This window comes from Vollenhovia emeryi, unplaced genomic scaffold, assembly GCF_000949405.1.
Source record: "Vollenhovia emeryi isolate VEMERY1.0 unplaced genomic scaffold, V.emery_V1.0 DF939140.1, whole genome shotgun sequence".
In the NCBI taxonomy this organism is placed as follows: Eukaryota; Metazoa; Arthropoda; class Insecta; order Hymenoptera; family Formicidae; genus Vollenhovia; species Vollenhovia emeryi.
This window is the reverse complement of record NW_011967226.1, coordinates 2,427,587-2,448,333: the sequence shown is the minus strand read 5'-3', so window position 1 is coordinate 2,448,333 and position 20,747 is coordinate 2,427,587. Positions and strand designations below refer to the sequence as shown.

The window sequence follows — 20,747 nt, the reverse complement described above, 5'->3', positions numbered from 1 at the left end:
AAGGAGACAATTTTAAACTTTCAAACTGCTCGCAAATCATACACGACTGCAGCTACATGGTCTGTTACATCCAGTGTTTGCTGTTATCTAAATAAAATTATATAGATGATTATCTAGATAAAATTTTAGCGTTATCTTATCTTTATATAGATAATAAAAATAAGTATTATCTATATCTGCATCTTAGATGAAAGAAAGTGTTATCTTTACTAAATTATCTAAGATAACGTACAGATAATTTGGTTTAGGGCCACATAAAAATACCTAACAGTTACACTATTTAAATATGGATGGCGTTGTAGACCATGCATTTATTTGTGTGTCATATAACTTAACCTGAATATATTCTATATCCCCCTTTATAATTTATATTTTTCTATAATTTTTTTATAACTTTTTCTACTGCGTTTACATGAAGTCTTAAAGATATTATCTGAAAATTATCTAGATGAATCATCATATAATTTTATCTTTTATTTAGATATATTCAAAACGAAATCATCTTTATCTTATCTAAGATAAATTTATATATTTTTATCTTATCTTTATCTAGCTAATTTTGAAATCATCTATGCACAACACTGATTACATTGTTTTTAATCCTCTTCCTTATCTCACCTTGATAGATCTTTTTCAATAAAATGAAAATAACATTCATTCATTTCCATTAGTAGATTTACAGGACGTGTCAATATCCCTTTTCAGTATACTATTAAGAAAACTGTTTCTCTATTTGGACATTGTTTCTGTTTTGTATCACATTGTTCTCAACGTTTCGACCAACAAAAAAAAAAGATGCATTTCTGAAGTGACTTCCAATTTATTCAATTTATTAGATGAACGTGTTCGCGTGATAATTCGAGATAATGTTTCGTAATGCACACTTATTCTTGTATAGTAGTGGATGACTCATTCGCTCCGACAATGAGATAAAAGCTCATTAATATTCGTCGTTGTTTTATTTTTTTCCAGCATCAAGCTGTCACGAGACATCTCCGCACTTTCGTTTGTACACGCACACAAGATCCCCCCCCCCCCACACACACACACGTACAGACACAAGCATATTGCTAAAATTCGAAATTGAACGAGTAGATTAAATATTGGGGTGTTTTTTTTTAGTAAGCTCTTAAAAATCTTGCCAATTTCTCCAAAATTCGCACGCAAGCTTAAACCCTGATTGTTTACGCTCTCCGAGATTCTAAGCGACATTCTATTCATACAGGAAGAAGTGTGGGTTTCTCGAATATCGTCTCGAATCGATACTTTCTCCGCGGTCGATTGTACGGTCCTGCGGTTCGCGGGAGCCGAAGACCGCTCGCCTCGCAGACGCGACGTTCAGCCCTGATGGCAGCGGATCGAAGGTGGGAATTCGCTCAGCTGGTCGAACAGCTGCCCCGTTCCTTCTAGACGGCTGTTTCTCCCATTCGTCGGTTATACAGTCGTGTTATTCCATGGTCGTTATCGTTGATTTTTTAAATGGCCGACAAAGGCACGGACTCTCGCCGGGTCAAGCGCGTTATCCCACCGGCCGGCCATCTTCAAGTGCGATCCCACAATCAGCGCGTCCGCCGCGTCCGCGTAATTGTCCACGTTGTCCAGCGTGACGCCTGAGCCGATCAGCACCGGCAGCCTCGCCGCGACGCATTCCCGCACTTCTGCAAGATGTAATATGGTGCCTGTTCTCATACGTAACACATATTGCTTCCGCGCTGTCGCAACACGTGTGAATTTAAATCGTCCTCTCTCTCGTCGCGTCGCAAACTCAATTCCATCGCAATTGTTCTTCTTGCATTACGCGGGGATGACAGTATTCGCGAAAAGAGTGACACGAGTCGAAAGTAAAAATTTTACAGGAATCTTAAACTCTCAATCTGCTCGCAGATCCTGTCCAGCTAGACGGTCTTTCACAATTGTCTTTAATCCTTTTTCTTTTGTCGCGCGACATGTAATATCAGCCCAAAGCCAAGGGCACGCGATACTATTTTTCCCTACTGGATTGCTTACGAGAATGCAATGAGGATGCAGAGTTTAAAGCCAACGGCACACGATACTATTTTTCCTACTGGATCGCTCACGGAGAGCCAATCAGGGCTCGGCCTTAAGTCACCTGATCGAAAACTCTGCGTCCTGATTGTAGAATTGATTGCCAAATATTTGTTACATAATACACAAAGTTGAAAAACTCACGTCAATAGAGCTTCACATTCAATTTCTTACTTAAATCTTTCCTCGTAACGATACAGTTTTCACTTCAAGAGTAATAAGTTTGTGGTGGAACCAACCGATGACGCTTATCACTTTAGCAGAAACCCTGCTGTCTTACCTGTATTAGTAGCCTACCTCATAATACAAGTCTCTTCCTCTATCAGTTCAATACACACACGGATTTGTAATACTGGGTCGAGTATCTAAATTAAACTGCTGCCAATCTGTTGTCATACACTGAGAAAAAGTCTTTGAAAATTTATTTATGGCATATAATATTTATTTCACCGAGATAAACATTATGTGCCACAAATAATGTTCATTTCAGTGAAATAAACATTATATGCCACAAATAAATTGTCAAAGACTTTTTCTCAGTGTACTACACTCTCTAAAATTTGTGGAGTGAAAATACTGCCATGGAGTGAAATGTTTACTCCGTTGGCGTTAATATTTACTCTGTTGGAGGAAAAATTCACGCCAATAGAGCGAACATTTCACTCCATGGCAGTATTTTCACTCCACAAATTTTAGAGAGCGGTTTGTTTACTACAATAGAATGCTAACGAAAATATATCTCATCTAAAAATGTGTTAGGGCCAGTTTCACAAACATCGGTTAACTGTTAACTAGAGTTCAGTCGACGTCCTATCTTTTTCCATCTTATTGCTTAAACAGAGACAGAGAATCGATTAATCTTCGGTTAGCAGTTAACCGATGCTTGTGAAACTGGCCCTTAGACACTTAAAAATTGCCACGAAAATTAATTTAAAATCTTGAAATAAGTGAAAGCTAATCAAAATATTTCGAAGTGCCAATGCGAGCCACAAAATGAACGGAACTCGGTGCTCGCGATACAGAAAAAGGGATTTCTCTTTAATATAAAACGTTTTATATTAAAGAGAAATCCTTTTTCTGTATTGGGAGCACCGAGTTCCGTTCATTTTGTGGCTCACATCGGTACTTCTCCTTTCTACATATTTTCTTCTTGGGAGCCTTCACAACTTTTTGGAATATTCAAAATATTTCTTTCTTCAATTCTATAATTTTTCTCTTATAACGTTTTCGTGTCATTAAAAGCAAAGAGGTCAAAGGTTGAGCAAAACGATCTGCATATTCATTATTTCATAAGTGTACGATTCTAAAACGCATCAATGCTGGATCTGCTTGGGCCGCGTGTGCTATAAATTACGTAAGTAAATATACATAGAAATATCGGGTTGTTATTTTCGGAGTGACAACAATTTTTAACTAAAATCTAAAAAGAAGCAATACCTGAAAGATCTCTCACATTTGTTTCTTCGCCAGTCGCATTACCAGTTAGTATAACGCCGTCAGCTAAAAAGAATTCAGCCGCTTTTACAGTTTCCAACAAGCTTACATCGGAAGTGATTGCGTGCGAGCTGTAAAAATAGCAGAGAAAAATAACAAAATATTAATAAATTTACGCAGAGTTATTTTCAAATACAGAGTTCGAAAGGCAAAGTACGTAAGACAGAGTCGTACGTTGTAAATCGTATTACCGATTTTTTAATACTCTTATAGATCGTTGCATGCTGAGGGAATTCATACAATTTTGAGCAAATTCCAGTTTATTTTAAATTATGTTAAAAATATTTATAATAATTTTACTTACAATTGTAATTTAAGATGTATTCGAAGGAAAATTTCCATTTGCGTGTGTTTTATTTATAGGAAATTTGTTTTTCTTCTTAAATTTGAAAGAAAAAGAAGAACGTAGAGAGAAGGAGAGGGGGAAGAAAGACACTAGAATTGTCTTAGAAAGATCTTTACCTATGTTTTTTTTTTACGTCAGCGAAAACGAGGATGTTGTCTGCATCGATTTGCCTTCTGTATCTTAATAAAACTCCAGCATTTGAATCGATAAAACCCTCGTCAGCTACATGGGAGAACACAAATCCTTCAGCCCTAATAAATTGCAATCCAGCTGCTTTGGCAACTGCGATTGCTTCCTTGTTGCATCCTGCGAGAATCTACATTAAACATTACTGTATTATAACATGTGTCAAAATGAAAAAGATCCGTAAGGTGTAACCTTTCCTGCACAATTACCGTTTTGTGTAATTAAGGAAAAATATGGACTCGAAATAAATCAACATGCTTGACATCGGTAAATTTAATATGAATAATAAATTTAGCCTCAGATAAATCGTTAAGTTTAAATTAAATAAAACAAACAAGAGAGGAAGATATTTTATCTACACCGAACTTTTTTACCTGAACGCCACACGGGATATTTTGCGGTGCGATTTTCCTAACTTCTGTGCAAATCCTAGTCATTACAGCTGTAACCTCGGGCGATATATCCTTCCGCTTAATATAAGGGACATCGTGCATATTTTCGATCAAAATACCATCCTGAAAAGTATATCGGCATTCAAATCGATACATAATTGAATTTTACAGAGGCACGACCAGAAATCGAAATATCAAATTACAGATTTCTTGTTTCTCTTTCAGCGGTTTATGAAAAATTATCTGCTGATATAGCATTGGAAATAACGCAGTAAACAAACTGTCTGCAATGTGACAATAAATTGGCAGATTCAATTTACGTATTTTGTCAGCAAGTCCTGATGATAAAATTTACTCGAAATTAAATGATTTACTAATAATAAGACTAAGATTTCATTTTATAGTGGCAAAAGTCAGTTTATCTTAAATTATTTATAATTTGGAAATTATCAATCTCATAGTATTATCGATTAAAGATTGATTCCAAAGGCAGGGAAATAAAAAATAGCTCAAGAGATTTTTTGGAATATTCTATATAAGTGAATATTATTAAAACATAAATCTGAATAATTTACCACACAACAATCGACATATATTGATGTCTCTTTTACTGCATTTTCTACGATCTTTTCGCTGCAGCCTCCATATTTTGGTGTCCCTTCAAATAAACATAAATCTCATGTTTTCTAAATTTTCTAAAATATTCTCAAAGTTTTTCTTCTTCCCCTTTCATTCTTTAGGATGTAAACTTGATTAGATCGCTATAAATACATTTTTGCAATTAGTTTATCATCTCGATCAAACTTAATTGGGCAAGAGAAATTTTATGTTGCATTACGCGAATGCGACTGGGACTATAGATGCAAGTTTGCTGTACCAGGGAGCGCTCCCACATGCACCATTCCTATAACTGAGCAGGATTGCGGAAATAACTTTCGGAATCTCAACATCTTGAGCAACTGAATCGTTTACTTTACGAGCACTGATGCGACCGATCGCCGCGAATAATGCTATTGCGTAGTCGTTAGTTCGCGATAACGGCGATTAGTTGATATAAGACGATTCTGAATCAGCTGTTGACGCGTTGGCTACTGACTCGCTTATCTTGCCACGCTGGATTCTTTCCTCTTTTTATCGCGCTTCTCCGCGCATGCGTATCTCTTGATTTGGCATCGGAGCAACTTTTCTATCTTTGTATTACTGTGATAATCGTGTTTGAAGCATTCGTGTCGGAGGTTATTTTAATTATCCTATACGGAATGTAGAATTTCGATGTCGTATGCATAAAGAGATGGATCATATCATTCTTATAAAATAAGTATCTTGAAATATCAGTATACTACAATCGAACCTCCAGTGTTTACAACTTCTCGGGAATAATTATATCTAACAATCTTTCTTATCTAAACATTATAATTAAACTTTTATTTGCATGTTTTGTTAGCAAAAATTGCCAATATATGTTAATAATAATATTTGTGGCAAAAATATTTGCAAAATTGCTCTAATTTTACCTAAATATTGCCAAGATCATACACTTTTTATTGCAATTGTTGTCGCAAAGTTGCTGTGAAGTTGCTGTACTCAGTTTACATTGTTTTACTTGCAATATTGAAAGTGAGGACTTATCTTGTTGGCAACTAGCTTGCAACGGATGTAATCTTTTTTTTAGCAAGTTATCAGCAAAATATTAACTGTGGGGGCATATAAAGTTGAGTAGAGGAAGTGGCAACTACTCATTCAGTTAACTCGTAGAGTTAAATTTAACACTACAAATTTAACAACGAAGAAAGGTTAGAAGGGATATGTAGAGGCTTTGTAGAAGATCAATATATTCTATTCTTTACCAAGCACCAATACAAATATTAAAAGACCAATGAGATAATAGCTTAAAAATAATAGCTTAAATATTCCAACTCGATTTACATGCTCTCTTGCTGAGAAAAATGCATATAAAATGGTTATTCATATTTTATCAACACATGTTACATTAGTTTGTTCTCTTAATTATTAGGTATAACACAGGAACATCCTAATCTAATCGGTAGTGAAAGCGTACCCACATATAAATTATACTTTTTGTTAACAGACATTTTATCTTCATTTCTTATGAATTGTATCTAACAGACATTTATCTCCTTATATGTATACTTTGTGATTTTTTATGACTTGAGGCTTTTGATGAATCGAAATAACTTATTTCGCAACCTGTTGCTTAACCATCAATCATTAATATTGCAGTAAATACGAGATTATATATTATATTATTATTAACATGACGTAACATAATATCCATTGCTTTTTCTCTTGTACACACGCAGAGAGAAAGGCGCGCGCGCGCGCGCGCGTGTGTGTGTGTGTGTGTGTACAGACAATGAACTTTTAGGTAAGATTGTACCGAGAGAGATACAATGTTACATGAAGTTCTTTTCTTTCAAATGTTTACAGATTCAATACTCTTTCCGGTATTATTAATTATTAGAATTTAGTTATATATGTGTGTATGTATACGTGTATATAAGATGGAACAATTAAAGTGTTAAAATATTTTATTCTTTTAACTAAGTTACTAACTTAGCAAAAATGTTTTAAACGAGTTATTTAGTTTTGAGAGAATATAAAATGGAGACCTTGATTTAATCTTGCTTGTAAAGTTTTCTTAAAATCCTAATAAGTTGTAGGTTTTTAATGGAAGAAAAATGGATAAATTTTCTTATCTCTTAATATTCTTCATATAAGAATACAAACGTGCAATTTCATATAAAAATTGAAGTTAGATTTTTCATATTTCATATTTATTTGAGAGAAGGCTGTAATGGTTTAGTTGCACCACTCTTATTTTTCTCTTGTTTCTCTCTCCCCTCTCTCTCTCCCTCTTTGTGCGAATTAAATAGTTATTCGTGTTTGTTTAGATAAACGTTCGGTCGATTGCTAATCATGATACGAACAGGATTATTTCGTCGTGTGAGCCCGAATAATTATTTTGTAACTCAATTGTTTTCCAAACGCTTGAAATACGTTGGTACAGGTAAATATACTTTACTAAAATATATTTTTACTTATACATATGTGTTTATATTGTATGTGTATATATGTATATACACAAGCACACACGGAATTTTAATACTAAACTATGTTAGTATATTCTATCTTGATTATCGATTTTTATTATATGATTATATTATTGTATAAGTATTTGTTTTATTTATTTCTTATATTTTCACAAATAGCAGCAAATAGAGTTTGGGGATTAGGAGAGAGGATCTGCAAAGATGATTTCGCGAGGAGAGGGATGCTGTTTATCTATTTAGTTAGAAGTATTATGTCATATGGAGTCGAGTTATGGGGATGGGAAGAGAGGAAGAATCTAGAAAAAGTAATGATGGATTATGTTAGATGGATTTTCAAATTAGATTTTTGCACACCGAGGTATCTGATAACTAGAGAGTTGGAATTGAGTAAATTAAAAATTGGTTGGGGTATATGTGCGAGGAGATATGAGGAGAAAATAAGGGAAATGGAAGATCATAGGTGGATAAAGATATGTTGGAAAGAAAAACAGAAAGAAGGATGGTCAGACCTATATGGTAGAGAAAGAGAGGCATATTATAATAGAAATGGGTGGGGTATTGTGGCAGTTGATAGCATGGTAAGGGAGGAGAGAAATTTGAGGAAAGAATTGGTTGAGAGAGAAAGGGACACACAGAGGCAATGGGAAGAAGGGAGAATTAGAGTAGCGAAATATAACAAAAGATACAGAGAAAATTATAGGGCAGATGAAAGACCGAAATACTTGGAAGGAGACAATTTAGAGAGGTTAGGGAAAGGAATGGAAATTAGAGCGATGATAAGACTAAGATGCGGAAATATGGAGGAAGATAATAGGTATTGGTTGAGCGAGGAGGATGAAAGAAGAATATGTGTATTTTGTAAAGAAGGAAAGGATAATCTAGAACATTATGTAACGGATTGTAAAATAACGACGGAATGGTTTATAGAGATGGGTGATAGCGTGGAAGAGAAACTGGAGAGATTGTATAATGATGTAGCAGATGATAATAAGGGAAAAGTATTATGTAAAATATGGAAGGAAAAGGAAAGGATTAAAAGGATAACTTGTCAAGGGCAGGGAAATGGAAGTTCGGCGACACAAATTGTGATATAATTGTGATAATAAATAAATAGATGTTAAAAGCGGCGATAAGTAGATATAGTATAGATAGATAGATTTAGGAGCGGATAGGATAATAGGTAGATAGCGAATATTATAATAATAGAGTAGTGAGGAGTGGATGTATGAATGAGTTAAGATTTTATTGTAAACCAAGTCCCACTTTCTGGCTGTAAGCTTAAGTGAATAAAAGCTGATTGATATTTTCACAAATAAAAATTTGCAATATTAAGAAATGAATTAGTGATTGTTGCCATGTGTAATTATTGTAAATTGTTACAGGAGTGACATTATTAGGCGTTAGTTATTCTCTGCTGCCTTCAAGAAGAAAAAGAAATGTAAAGAACGTTATAGGAAGTTGGACTAGATTTGCAAGATCAATGAAGATCGGTGTGATGGTATCTATGGATTATTTGATTGCTCCTGTAATAGGTTATACAGAGTCAGAAATTCATCAAAGATCCGCTGATCGAATTGTTCAGGGATGTTTGCAGAACGGTGGAATTTATATAAAGCTTGGACAAGGTTTAGCGGCGGTCAATCATATTTTGCCAAGAGAATATACTGAAAGCTTGTCAATATTACAGGTAAACTTTCACAGACATAAAACAATTGTAATTAAAGATTATAAGTAATTCTTATATGTAATATTTATAACAATCTTTGATACTTTCAAGTAAATTGCAACTATACTTGTTAAAATAACATTTTGTAATAATAATTTGGTAAAAATTTTATTTACGTGTTGTAAATTATTGTAAACATTCAGAATCTTAATGAAGTATATGTATAATGTACTATAATAACTAAAAAGACATTTTTTAATCATTTCAAAAAATGTTTTTAGTACATTTTATTTTTTTCCCCAGAATTTGTATAATAATCTTATATGTTAATATTATTACTGTCTAGTTTAAATAACGAAAATTCTTTGTTTTATAAGGATAAGTGTTTAATTCGAGAAAAGGACGAAATGGAAGAAATATTTCTACAAGATTTTGGCAAGAAACCTGAAGAACTATTACGTAATATTGAAGCCGAGCCAGTCGCGGCTGCTAGTTTAGCTCAGGTATTAGAAATAAAATATTTATACATCCTTTTCTCTCTCTTAATTATATTCTATTGAACAAAATTTGACTTATATTTTAAAATTTATTTTACATAGCTAATTGTATATTCATTTTATTGTTGGATAGGTATACAAAGGTATAACTCTAGATGGAAATACAGTAGCTATCAAAGTGCAATACATTGATCTTCAAGATCGATTTCTATCAGATTTGAAAGCAATAGTACATTTGTTAAAAGCTGTTACTGTTGTACATCCAAAATTTGATTTGCATTGGGTACTTGAGGTACGTATAAAATATACATTTATTGTCATTTACAAACAATATGTTCAATATATTTATTACAACGTGTGCAACATTTATTGTAATTATTGTTACTTCATAAACCATATTCTGCAAAATACTTTATTTAAAAAATATGTATAATAAGACAAATATGCATATTTAAATTCACAGGAACTTATTGATACACTTCGCATGGAGTTAGATTTCGAAAATGAAGGAAAAAATGGAGAACAATGTGCCAAGGACTTGAAAAGATTCGAATATGCATATGTACCAAAAATTTATTGGAATCTTAGTAGTAAGGTTGTTTTTCCTATTTACCTTAATTATTATAATAAATTTTCGATAGGATAGGACAAATATTTTTTTTACAGGATTATTTACTTACAATTAGTTATAATTTATTAGTCTTCGGATTACGGATCAAATCAGTTTTTTTTTGGAAGAAAATTTTATAGTAGAATTTTTAGTTTATAAAAAAATTGTGAACATATAGTTTTTTAATAAATATTTTCTGAGATAATTGGCTGTTCTGAAAGTTTGGACACGCACTGTATACACATATAGGTGTAATTAAGTATAATTTAAAAGTGTACAAAACTTTGTATACGTACTAAGAGTTTTAATTTTTAATTAATTTTTTATCATTTAAAGTAAGCAACTTGGTCATTTAAGATTTAAAAGCAAAATACCATCATCTTAAATGTTAATTAAACTACGAATTAAGCTCATTTTCTAGTTATATTCTATCAAATAAATGTCATTTATCCATTTTTAATGATAATTTATGTTAGAGGGTTCTCACAACAGAATGGATTGATGGTGTTAAAGTGACTGATGTGGAAGGAATTAAGGCTCAAGGATTAGATCTCTCGGATGTTGATAATAAATTTATCACACTAATGGGAGAACAAATATTTCATACAGGATTTGTTCACGCTGATCCTCATCCTGGAAATGGTATGTCATTTTCTTCCATCAAATGTATTCAAAAAATAATAATTTGGGTAACGTACATTACTTTTTGAAAATTCCTTGTTTGTCACTGCAAATGACGTGTTTGCAATATGAGATGTTAGGAGTCTTAATAATTAAAAATCTGATGTAGTACTAACAATATTGCCTGGCGCACAGTTTTTGTAAGGAAAGGAAAGGACAAAAAAGCACAAATAGTGCTATTGGATCACGGTTTGTACGAACATGTGCCAGAGAAGATAAGACAAACCTTGTGCAATTTTTGGGAATCTATGGTCTTGAGAAATTATCATTCATTGAAAACTTTTGCAAACGACTTGAACGTAGAAGGTAAGTGTATGATAAGCACATAAGCACTTTTTTTTATTATGAAGAAACTGTTATACGAAACAATATTACTTTTAAGTATGTTTAGTACCTATTTTTGAAATATTGGGAACTTAACAAAAATTTTGCAGATTTATTCGCACATGTGTATAGTCACAATTATTTATTTTTTCCTTGCTTGTCTATGTACTCTTTATACAATTTATAAATTTGAGTGTCTACACATTAAATATTGTGTTGTTAATTCTTCAAATTATTGAAACTCTACCGTTAACTCAATGTGTTATTTCAGATTACATATTACTAGCAGAAATGTTCACTCAGGCACCGTACATAGTTTCCTTTACGTCATGTTCGAACGATACAACTAGACGAGTACATGAAAAGACATGCACAGGAGCGATTCGATAAAATAACGGCTGCATTGAGATCGATGCCTAAGAGTATGATGCTAGTAATTAGGTGAAATAACGTAGCCATAATCAATCCTTTCGTCTTCATTGTATTTAATTTCATACAAGTTTAAACTTATTTCTTTTATTAGAAACTTGAACATGGTTCGTGCCATTATTAGAGATCACGGGAATATTGTCAATCGATACAGGGTAATGGCAAGACTTGCAACACGTGGAAAATATCAAGTTACAAAACAAACCTTTTATAAAGATATCAAAGGCATTTGCAGCGTCGTAAAATTTGAAATTCTTATCTTGTAAGTCATATATAATAAATAAAAAAAACCTTATAGGAAAAGAGCCATCTACATATTTAAAATTCGAACTTCTGGCTCAAATTTAGATAGAAAATAATTGATTAAGTTCTGACGTATTTCTGCAACGTAACAATGATGTAATTATATTTACACCTTCATCTTTTTCAGTTTCAACAATCTTCTACAATGGATACCTAAAGTTTATCTAACTTTCCTAAAAGTATTAGGTTATGATGTTACACCAATTCTGCAAATCCTGTAACTCAAGAGCTAAAAAATTATAAGCATACATGATGCATATAATATTAGATAATAAAGGCTACATTATTTGCAATGATTGTATATATTGATCATGTTGTTGGAATGTAAAATATTGTATAAATATTGCACTGTACAGATATATCGTGAATTCCAAAATGTGACGAAAATTTCCTAGTGTATAATGTAATATGAATTACAGACATTTAATACCGACAGTATGTTTTTCAGACGCACCTGTAGTTAATATTCTTTGATATTATGTGTAATACAACACTAAAGTGTAATATAACATAAGATTAAAATAATAAGTCAGTGATCAATAAATGCAGTCAAATAGTTTCCGATTTGAAATGTTTGTAATTATTTCTTAATTTTATATTTCTCAATAAACGTATTGCAAACAAAACGTAAAACATGTTTAATTTATTAATTTTATATAAATATAGATAAAGTGAATATTACTTTGTAATTTTATGACGTTATCGGTTTTATATAAATTCTATAAATTAAATAATTCTTACATCTAAATTTGCAATATGCCAAATTGCCCCAAAAATCGAATCTTAAATAAAAAATTTTTCTATATATTGGTTAGTGGTTTATTGCATTTATATCATACATATTTGTTAAAGGATCTTTCATCAAATTCTTTGAAAACTTGAAGAACATACAAAAAGTTCGAGACAAATTTATATTGTCTAGTAAATACAATTAAATTATTTAAAGAGAAAAGCTGTTCTCGTCGAAAATGTTTCAAAGATTTTCAAAATTGTATAATTTGCAAATTTGCAATTAATTTTGCAAAAATTTGTTCTGGACTTGATTATTGTATATACAAGAGAATATAATACATTACTGCTTAGCTCTATTGTTGACAACAATCGGATACTCTTCATCTAAACAAAGTGTTTTTGTACATGTAGACAAACATGACATTAACAGAGAATGTTGAATGATTTATTTTAATTGTTGACAAGTTTTCTTCAAATTTAATTATGATAACAAACAAGATTAAAAAATTTAAAAAGTTATGCGACTAAAGTTTTCAGAACTCTGCATTCTAAAATGAAAAAGATATAGGAGACCCGGTGGCATAAACAATTTGAAGTAGATTGAGAAATTTGAGCCAGAAACTTGTTCATTCTCAAATTTAAAATCTTTTACAATTGGAACAATACCTGGAATAAAATTTTCAGAATTTTATTTCAAAATCAAAGAAAGGATCGAAACATCCAAGAATCAAAAATCCAGAACACTACAATTCATAGAATAAAGATTTTAGTCCTTAATTCCTTCAACGACATTGACGCCATATGGCGCGGAAAATATGCAATGCCCCAGTGGGCATTGAAGATATATGGCGCACATTAATTTTTTTTTATTTCCTGGACTGATTTGCATAAAAATTGTTACCCTAAGAGGTTGTTGAGTTTCTGAATACAAATCCAAGGTCAAAATTCCCAAATTCAAAATAGTGGATCTAATATAATAGCACAAAATAAATAAAAGAACATATATCAATAGATAACAACTTATCCGCTATTTTAAATAACAAAATTGTGTACCTCAAATTCAGCAATTTAAAAATCCTTGGATACCAGTTTTCATAACAATTACATTTTAGTTTTTTAACCGCCACATTGGATCCGCCATTTTGAATTTTGCAATTTTAACATCAAATTCCTATTCAGAGATCCAAAAAACCTCTAGATGCAAGGTATTTTAAAAATGCGATTACTTTTTCTTGCAGACAGGGGCACAAACAGTGAAATTTTGCCTGCCGCTGAAGGGGTTAAGACGTGAAAGAATCAAGCCATCTTATTTTTTCTTTACATTAGCATTGATATTAAATTTATGAGTCCAAACTAATACTATCTACACTTCTGTATTCAAGTCAATTCAAGATGCAATCACTTGTACTGTTTGTTTATATGCCATAAGATTTTATTCGCACATCTTAGATAGAGAATTGCTTTAACATCTAGGCAGTTTTTGCACGAATAGCAGCACGTTTTCCTGTGACAGCCTGAAATAGATATAAAAAATTATGTTTAAAATTATTATATTTAGTATAAAGAGAATATAATTTCAGTTACAATTATTTCCAATTATAACTGTACTATTCAAGTTTTAAAGGATGTACTAAAATGTACATACATATGTATACAGGGTGTCCCAACATTCGAGGATAAGATTGCAGTACAAAAGTTCATAAAAAATTAAATAATAAAATGCATTCTATTTTTTAAAATAAAGCAGTATTTTAAGCATATAAAAGAGTTTAAAATGCAGCTAATCATAAGCATTAGTTAAAGTCATCTGTCGGTGATCGCGAATGTACTAATACCATTGCACGTACAACGTACAAGAACAGACGATTCTTTAACCAACCCATATGACTGATTATATTTTAAATTCATAGACTTTAAATCCTACTTTATTTAAAAAAAGGATATGCATTTTTATTACTTAATTTCCCATGAACTTTTGTACTGGAATCATCTTATTATCCTTGAATTTTGGGACACTCATATAATTATGATATAATTATATTTATATACATATGTATATGTAACTGTCTCAGACTATATTATTTCTAATTTAAAAACAACTTACCTGGAATCCAGATTTTATACTGGCGACAGAACATCTCGAACCGCAGGTTTCGCACTGCAAGAAGAAGAGTCGAGTATCCTTTTGAAGGATAGTGTCAGGTGAGCGACACGTATGACATGTGACATATTCTTTGATATATCTTCTAAGAACGTTTTCTATTTGTTTCTGTTGGAAGCGGCCTTTAATAATTAGTTGACTGTTACCGTCAACTGACCCGCTTGTGCCCAACTCCGCCAACAAAAAGTCCAGTAAATGTTTTGGCTGTCTATGCAATGTTTTACAAATCTGTAAAATAAAAATATTTAAAATTAAAATTAAACTGAACTTAAGTAGTGTAATTTGTCTTCTGCTCTTCATACATATATGTATATTAAAAGACACGAATTAAATTATTATTGAAGAATTATATGATAAATAAATTACACACGCACACACACATACACACATCTCTCTCTCTCTATTTACTTAAATAATTTATTACATTACAGACATTAATTACATTAAAAAATTGTAAAAAAATACTGTACCTAATCATTTAGAAATACTGGCTGTTACATAAATTTTGTAATCTTTAAATTATAGATAATTTCGTTGCAAGCTATTGACATACAGAACTATTGCGATTCTTCTTGTAATGCATACCTCAGTAAAGTTAGCAAAAGATGTTTTCTTCGTTCCAATGCGTACTACTTGTGGCGGGCGCATAACAAACTTCTGTTTCTTGCCAGCCACCATGTCTGGATTCTTCTCTCGCATGATATTAAACACTCTAACTAGTAATTCGTCATATGTATAGTCTCTATCCGAGCCTACCCATAAACTTGGTTCCTCCACTAAAGAAAAAAAATTAATAAATTTCTATGAAATAAATTATGACAAAAGGAATGATTTCTATAAATTAAATCATGACAAAAAGAATAATCAATAAATTTCATCAATTCCTACATGTGAGATTATTACAGCTCAACACGGGCAAGTGCAAATGGAGTAATATGTAATATAGTGTTGTCAAATTAATAATTTAAAGGTTGTTAAATTTAACTGATAAATATGCAACATATAGTGCGATCCAATATTTTATAGAAATATAGAGACATATATGTATTGTATTATTGTTCACATATAATACACAAATTACATATTTTTCCTAAATCATAGATATCAAAAGCCAATCTAATTGTAAGTGAGAAAGTGTTTTCATTTCTTATTATAATCACATAGAACGAGTAAGAAGTAAAAAATTACACAACTTGTTTATTCTTGCACAATACATAGAAATAAATGAGATTTTTTAATTTACCATTTATAGCTATCAGAATAAAATTTTTTAATGTTACAAAAACTTTTTCCAACAATTTATATTTTAATTAACAGTTCTAAACTTTGATCAACTATAAAACCTATTTTTTTTACTAGAAATATACAATATTTATAAGTCGAATTATATTTATGCTCCTTTTTTAATAAACAGCAATTAAAAAATGATTAGCATATGTTTATCTTATCAAATGTGACATGCAAAACACGAATTTATTTATCTGTACAACAAAAATTTTAGAACTTTTTACATTTCTAACTGTACAGTTAAGTCCAATATGATTATAGTCCTAATATTAAAGTAAATCAACGAGTTTTGTAATTATAGAGAAATTAATTACATAAAAGACGTGCATAAGGTGATAGATTTAATGTATTTCAAATATTTTTTGTATTAAACAATATATAAAACTCTTTAGATGTTGTTGCGTTCAACAAATATTCTTTTGTCATTGATATTTATAGAATATATTGCACTGTAAATTTTGTTCATGCAATGTGTTATTTTTATGCGATATTTATGCAGTATACAAATATTAATGTAAAATGTAAAAAAATCATATTACCTTTATTACTTCATACAAAGATTATGGATTTTTAATTTATGAGTTTTTAAATTATGCAAATTTATTATACTATACTTTTATGTTTCTCAATTATGTACAAAAAAAGCTAAAAAGCATTCAATAACAAATATTAATCACATACATGTACATATCTTGGTTTTAATTAGCAAGTTAAACTGAACCAATATGAATCTTATAACACAGCCCCACAAAATAAGTTGTCTGGGCCTAAGACCAGACAAAGGGTATTATGCATTTTGACCCGCTGAATCTGAATCTGAGGTCAGAATTGAACAATTGCTAGCTTTATCGTTCCTAACCTCAAAAAACTCATAATTTCACGAAACGGACACTTTTGTTAGACGTACCCACCCCTCGGTCTGCGGAACTAAAGCAATAAAAACGTTTTTTTTAGTATTTTGACCGCTGAATTCGAATCCGAGGTCAGAGTTGCTCCATTAGGTCTTAAATCCTGCCTGAACTAAAAACATGCATTAAAGTTCCCCAAAAAACTGCTTCTTGTGCTACTTTCTTGTTTTATGAAGTTCTACTATAAAATTCTTGATCAATTAAGAGTCTGCTAACAAAACGATTGAATTTTTTATTTTAAGTAGGGTATAAGTTTTTTACCTCGCAAAACAATCTATTAGAGCTGCAAAAACAAATCAGTTACTACCTCTGTCTGTGATACCGGACTCTTTTACTCTCAAAGACTCTGTGCAATTTTCTCTTACGTTTGTTTCTCTTCAGTGATCCTTCCTTCTTTTTTTTACAACATTTTATAACAAGTATTACATATTTTTTTGGGAAACCCAATCACTTTCTTAATTTACAATTTCTAAGCCAAAACATTCTTTGTAACGTTTCTTAATTTTTGAGAGGTCTTTCACCTGTACCTGATCCCAGAGCACCTCCACGTGGTGACGGTGGGCAAAAGATTTATTCTGGCTGAGACTTTGGAATAAAATTATGAGTTTTTGAGGTTAGGGACGACAAAGCTAGCAATTGTTCAATTCTGACCTCGGATTCAGATTCAGCGGGTCAAAATACATAAGAATACACTTGTCTTAGGCCCAGTCAACTTTGTTTTTAACAAATTAGAGAAGATGCCATTTATTATTAAGCCGCCAAAATTAGTGCAAGACTGAAAATGGCATCTTCTTTAATTGAAATTATAATTCCTTCGTGTAATTTCTTGTTAAAATTAAAAAGATATTGTAGAAAGAAATGTTAAGAAACAGAACATTTCTTTCTATAATTTAACAATTATTGCAGTTCTTATTCATATTAGCAAAAATAAAGCTTTCATTTATTAAGCATATAGTGTGACCCTATAAATTTAAATAAACATACAGGCTGTGGAAAAACGGTCGGAATAACTCGGAATAACTCGGAAAATATGCGAGATAGTAAAAAATATCAAATACAAAAATAGTAGGGCTTTATATCCTGCATATTTTTCGTTATTCAAAGACACCGACCATTGCTCCCACACCTTGTATAACATAAATCTATCTAATTGCATTTCTCATATTAAAATAAATTATATTTAAAAAAATTTTAACTTTTTAGACAAAATAGATACATGTTAGAGATGTTCCAATATTTTTACCATGAAATACATAAGTGCAAGGATAATCAAGGCTAAACAAGTGCATGGTTGACGTAATTAGAGTACACCAAGCATATGCCTTACCATACTCTGCACTTCGCTCAGATTCAGTGCAGCATGTTAACAAATAATGAATAACATAAACAACTAGATGCAAAAACATATTGGCAAAAATCATTTCTTATTAACACATACCATTCTCTTTGTCTTCAATCTCCTTACGTTCTTCTTCAGCTACCAATTCGTCAAGATCCTTCTTCTTCTTTTTCTTTTTCTTCGTTTTCGAGAAATCCATATCTAAATCAAAATCATCGTCTACCATAATTTCCTCGACTTGTTGTTCTATAGGTTCCTGTAAAATAAATAAGATTTTCAGAAGTTGAAGAGATGACGGGATCAAATATTAAAAACTTATTTTACGAATTTATAAATTGTTTAGAAAATGACATTGACAATAAAGTAAAATTAACATGTAGATTACTTATACAACATACAAATAACTAGACAGAACTGTTCTTACAAAAACTTATCGAAGCATCAGTTATTAAAAGAAGACCAAACAGAAATTGACTAGTTAAGGCTCCTAGTCTCTGAAAGAATGCTACACATCGCTTTAGTAAACTATGTAACTATATACTCAAGGATTAGATCGACCAAGGCTGGCACTTTCATTTTAGTTTACATTTTACCACGACGTTTCGGCCAGTAATACTGGTCCTTTTCAAGTGGATCCTATTGCTTGTGATAACGAAGCATAGGAAAATATAAGATCAGGCTAATCGTCATCGCACATAGAAATGTACATCTTCTCACGTGTCATGTCACCAAGAGACTGAAAAGGACCAGTATTACTGGCCGAAACGTCCTGGTAAAATGTAAACTAAAATAAAAGTGCCAGCCTTGGTCGATCTAATCCTCGAGTATTTTTGGTTTTAATTACTGGCGATACAACAATTCCAAATTTGGTTATGTAACTATATCGCTACACATGTAAAATACTCCGAAAACTATCCTTTTCCTTGTACAGTAAATAAATAGCCATAAATGAATATGATAACATGCCATCTCTCGCCTCTGACGTCATCAAACAAGAAACAAGAACAACCACAGCGAGAGACCAGAAGCCTTAATGATAAATAATAATAAAAAAAAGCTGTAAAATTAATACAAATATAAAAGTTTGTAAAAATATTTTTACCTCCTTTTTAGTATCCGGCAAAGCTGCCTCTAATTCATCTAAATTAAATGCCTTTTTCTTTTTCTTCTTCTTTTTACCAAAGTTTTCCAAATCCAGTGCCTCATCTTCCTCGACAACTGTCGGCTCTGGCTCTTGATTCTCCTTATCGGTAATACTTTCGGATACATCGCCCCCGCTGCCTCCTTCATTGAAAGCTGCATCAATATCGAAAGTAGTCTTCTTCTTCTTCTTTTTCTTTTTCATAGTTGGATCAAATACCTAGCAATTTTTGATGAACAAGAATTAATTAAAAATGTATATTCGTTAAACACCCGACATAAATGATTCTATGAAGAAAGCCTTAATAAAAAACGATATACAAGATTATGTAAATACCTTCTAAGCTTATTATAAAAAAATTTTTTACAAGAGATTAAAAAATTATTATCAATAGATCGTTTTAAACGAACAAGGATTTGAAGGTTGGAATTCTTTCTTTTACTTTCTAAATATGATTCTACTTTGATAATTTGTCGTAATTCGCGAAAAGAAGCAAAGCTAGACATTCATCTCGACAGAAAACGTTAAAGTGGGACAGCACAGCACGCAGATTTCACACGTTTACGTTCGGCTCGAGTGTAATCTGCAAGCTGTATTTTACGTACCGAATCTTCTTCCGTCATTTTTCTGATTGTAGAGCGTCCACGTTTTGAAAAAAGAAAACCTTTTACTTACTACGATCTTAAGCGACATAAAGCATACGAGAACAATTGAAAGAAATTGCTTCTACTTTTACTGCTCACACGCTGCTTCAAGATTGCATCAGAAAATTTCGTGGCTGTAGAAACCTTCTAGACGCGGGTTCGACCTTATGGAAGAGGGACAGTTTGCAGCGCTATCATGTCAGAACCCGGAAGTGACGAAACTGGCGAACTAAATTGAATCACGTGATGAGACCTATAGCGATTTCATAGGTAGATACCCTTAGGGCGACGTCCTATGGAGCGGAATTTGCGGAAGCGGAATGATTCATCAATAAGAGGCAATTTTTCAGTTATAAGGGAAAATACTAAACCAAAAATGCTACAATTAGACCAACAATTACCTACATACGACCAACAAACGATTTGCATAAATAATTAAAAAAAAATCGAAGTTAGTGGAAACTCGCCTTACCTTCAACCAGAGAGAAAC

General features: G+C 31.8%; 3 protein-coding genes across 5 annotated transcripts; 1 reads left to right on the top strand and 2 right to left on the bottom strand.

Moving 5' to 3' along the window:
- Nucleotides 1–800: 800 nt before the first annotated feature.
- LOC105567203 (uncharacterized protein F13E9.13, mitochondrial) lies at nucleotides 801–5,680 on the bottom strand. The gene is made up of 6 exons (XM_012021869.1): nucleotides 5,342–5,680; nucleotides 5,040–5,122; nucleotides 4,447–4,587; nucleotides 4,003–4,202; nucleotides 3,484–3,611; nucleotides 801–1,658 (listed from the first exon to the last, which is right to left on the bottom strand). The coding sequence occupies exons 1-6, from the start codon at nucleotides 5,412–5,414 to the stop codon at nucleotides 1,462–1,464; spliced, it is 822 nt and encodes a 273-aa protein (XP_011877259.1). The 5' UTR covers nucleotides 5,415–5,680; the 3' UTR covers nucleotides 801–1,461.
- Nucleotides 1,592–12,678, top strand: LOC105567204 (uncharacterized aarF domain-containing protein kinase 5). Its single transcript, XM_012021870.1, is given in 12 exon segments — nucleotides 1,592–1,667; nucleotides 7,377–7,492; nucleotides 8,918–9,222; nucleotides 9,579–9,704; nucleotides 9,832–9,990; nucleotides 10,162–10,293; nucleotides 10,785–10,950; nucleotides 11,125–11,295; nucleotides 11,585–11,660; nucleotides 11,662–11,754; nucleotides 11,837–12,004; nucleotides 12,173–12,678. Coding segments are annotated over 11 exon segments (1,581 nt in total). The 5' UTR covers nucleotides 1,592–1,667; nucleotides 7,377–7,401; the 3' UTR covers nucleotides 12,267–12,678.
- A 173-nt stretch (nucleotides 12,679–12,851) lies between these two features.
- Nucleotides 12,852–20,428, bottom strand: LOC105567205 (eukaryotic translation initiation factor 2 subunit 2). Of its 3 annotated transcripts, none has more exons than XM_012021871.1 (7): nucleotides 20,219–20,428; nucleotides 19,575–19,832; nucleotides 18,572–18,728; nucleotides 18,461–18,493; nucleotides 15,524–15,714; nucleotides 14,882–15,166; nucleotides 12,852–14,291 (listed from the first exon to the last, which is right to left on the bottom strand). In XM_012021871.1, the coding sequence occupies exons 1-7, from the start codon at nucleotides 20,234–20,236 to the stop codon at nucleotides 14,247–14,249; spliced, it is 987 nt and encodes a 328-aa protein (XP_011877261.1). In that variant the 5' UTR covers nucleotides 20,237–20,428; the 3' UTR covers nucleotides 12,852–14,246. The 3 variants fall into 3 exon arrangements, with proteins under 3 accessions (XP_011877261.1, XP_011877262.1, XP_011877263.1); XM_012021872.1 differs by having other exon boundaries at nucleotides 12,853–14,291; nucleotides 18,461–18,466; XM_012021873.1 differs by lacking the exon at nucleotides 18,461–18,493 and having other exon boundaries at nucleotides 12,853–14,291; nucleotides 20,219–20,426.
- Between the last annotated feature and the right edge of the window lie 319 nt (nucleotides 20,429–20,747).

Excerpts from the sequence above, each read along its gene's own strand:
- LOC105567203 (XM_012021869.1), bottom strand. The coding sequence starts at position 5,414 with ATGTTGAGATTCCGAAAGTTATTTCCGCAATCCTGCTCAGTTATAGGA. Across the intron at positions 4,203-4,446 it reads ATATCCCGTGTGGCGTTCAG|ATTCTCGCAGGATGCAACAA; the intron begins GTAAAAAAGTTC and ends TGTTTAATGTAG. Across the intron at positions 1,659-3,483 it reads AAATGTGAGAGATCTTTCAG|AAGTGCGGGAATGCGTCGCG; the intron begins GTATTGCTTCTT and ends TACATCTTGCAG.
- LOC105567205 (XM_012021871.1), bottom strand. Across the intron at positions 15,715-18,460 it reads TGAGCGAAGTGCAGAGTATG|TGGAGGAACCAAGTTTATGG; the intron begins GTAAGGCATATG and ends TTTTTTCTTTAG. Across the intron at positions 15,167-15,523 it reads CTTTTGCTAACTTTACTGAG|ATTTGTAAAACATTGCATAG; the intron begins GTATGCATTACA and ends TTTATTTTACAG.